Source organism: Coffea eugenioides, chromosome 2 (assembly GCF_003713205.1).
Source record: "Coffea eugenioides isolate CCC68of chromosome 2, Ceug_1.0, whole genome shotgun sequence".
NCBI lineage: Eukaryota > Viridiplantae > Streptophyta > Magnoliopsida > Gentianales > Rubiaceae > Coffea > Coffea eugenioides.
Window position 1 is genome coordinate 2,219,775 of NC_040036.1, and position 2,271 is coordinate 2,222,045.

A 2,271-nucleotide genomic window follows, 5' to 3' on the forward strand; every position below is an offset into this window, starting at 1 on the left:
TAAAAACATACTACTAATAATTGAGTGGTCAAATCTTGACTATTAAAAAAGTTTAGTGATTATCTGGATAATTTAGTCGCAAAAAAAAGAGAATTGCAATAGTAAACTTCTACATATACTAAACCAAGGTTCTGTTTTCTCATGAGGTACTTGGCTTTTTCAAATGGCATATGTTATGCTGCTATGGACACAGTAACAAGCAGCCAACATCATGTGCACGGCAATTAAGTGAAGCAACCAAAATCATGAACGAAAAAGTATGATTCTTAAAATGCGTGTGGTTGTGTCTTTTTTTTCCTTATTTTCAAGCTGTCCTGGGAGTGAAGAGATGTATAATCAACTAATATCAGTAATGAGAGTTTACATCTGTCCAAACTGATTACTATTATGGAACAAAAGGCCGGAAGGAAGAAAAAACACAAAAAGTACAAAACTAATAGTATAGTGCAGACTTTAGAATACGTACAAATTCAATACTAACGTAAGTGGTCGCAAGTACACAAACTGCGATGCGATCCCCGCCCAAACAATGAGATGAGAATCTGGATTCCCATCTATTTCCGGGTAGGAATTTGATTCTTGTCATAAGCCCTTTTTCATTCTATACCATGTCGTGCAAGTGTTATTCAGTGTTCATCCCTGTGCCCAGATGAATAGTATACCTTGAAGACCCTTGGAAGGAAAACAGGCAACAAGAACCCAAACAAATTGAAGCACCAAAAGGCCATATTAACGACAGCAAGGCCTCTTCCAATGTACAATCTTCTAGGATTTTCATCAGTCTTGTAAAATTCACTCCTCAGCCAGTCCGCAACGGTAAAGATCCTTCTTGAATTGTAGAAAACAGGCACAAAAGCAAAAACTGGCATGGAAAAACCACCGTAAAAAGCCACTCCTTCCATGAATATCTGACTAGCAAGAAGAAAGACGTGTGACGCAGCTACCCTGACACCCTCTTTGTATCCCCGGAACATACCCTCGAGTATGTATGCCGATGGGAAAGCTAAACTGATTATTCCAGAGAAAAGCACGTAGAGATCTTGAAGCCTGTTCTTTTCACCAAAGACTCGGGGATTGGGCCGAGGGGAAAGAGGGGGAAAGGCAACTTTTGATAAGAAGTGAATATATGCTAAAGAAAAGACCACAAAAGCCAAATCTTCAACACTAACCATGCCCATAACAGAGAGAGCAATCATCCCTGCAAGTGCATTTAGCTGCCGAAACGTGAGGAAAAACCTTCGGGATTGCGGCCTTTTCTTGCCATTTGATATATGGAGAGAATTTTCTTCTTCAACCCCACCCGGCATATTTGTCTTTCTCCGTTCTGCAAATTATTATTTTTTATTCAGTTAAATGAAAATTTACGGGGATTTCCAGGCAAAAGGGTTGTGAGTAAAAGAAAGATCTTGAAAAGGTTATTCAGACAATGGAAACCAAAGTCCCCAAGGAAATTGAGGTAAGAGGAGATATTGAAAACGACAGACGTGCAAGTTTGTGGTGGTGAAACCGTGCAGATGGTACTAAATCCAGCGTCCCATGCTAGTTGCTTGCAGCCAATGGGCAGCAACGCTTGCTGATTTTTCTGGCGTTGTTTATGCTAACAATTTGTTTATAGAAAGTTTTTTCTTGCATTTACCTTTAGAAGAGTTGCGTTGAGTGAGTGAAATATGTGATGAAAAAAAAATCAGATAAGGAAGCAGCCAATTGAAACTGAGAGAAAAACAGGTAGCTTTTTTTTTTTTTGAAGGAAAATACAGGTAGCTTAAGTGCGATTTATTGGGCAAAACCAAGGTACGCACAGTCCTAGAACGAGTCGAGACTCAAACCAGAAAAATGTTATCAAGAGACGGAATGGCTGTCACCAGCGAGCTACATGCTGTTAAAGAAAATCCTGACTACATGATGTTGATGTACCACAGGGCTTACACCTTCCGTTAATGCAGACCACATTATTGCAGTTTGTTTGACAATGGAATTTATTTCTCATTAGGATGCCTCCTCAGCGCTACAGTTTCTATAGCTAACTAGTGGTCTTCTTATTGCATTCAATCCGCTTTTTGGTAATCAGCTTCTTGTTATCAGGAAATTACACAAACTACCACACCAAAAGATACCGCTCTCTCTCTCAAATTTCTACTTTACTGTTTGAGCATCAGATGTAATCTGTTCGGACAAGGGGCACGGACGGTTGCAGGTGCAACCGTTCCGGACGATTTTGCTCATTTTCAACTGTGCGTAACTTTCTTTGTATATCGCGTAACTTTAGAGCAA

At 39.7% G+C, this 2,271-nt stretch overlaps 1 protein-coding gene across 1 annotated transcript; it reads right to left on the reverse strand.

The window, feature by feature from the left end:
• Positions 1-317: 317 nt before the first annotated feature.
• Positions 318-1,655, reverse strand: LOC113761590. Its single transcript, XM_027304658.1, has 2 exons — positions 1,637-1,655; positions 318-1,324 (listed from the first exon to the last, which is right to left on the reverse strand). The coding sequence occupies exon 2, from the start codon at positions 1,305-1,307 to the stop codon at positions 627-629; it is 681 nt and encodes a 226-aa protein (XP_027160459.1). The 5' UTR covers positions 1,308-1,324; positions 1,637-1,655; the 3' UTR covers positions 318-626.
• Positions 1,656-2,271: the final 616 nt, after the last annotated feature.

Coding starts and splice junctions, on each gene's coding strand:
- LOC113761590 (XM_027304658.1), bottom strand. CDS start 1,307: ATGCCGGGTGGGGTTGAAGAAGAAAATTCTCTCCATATATCAAATGGC.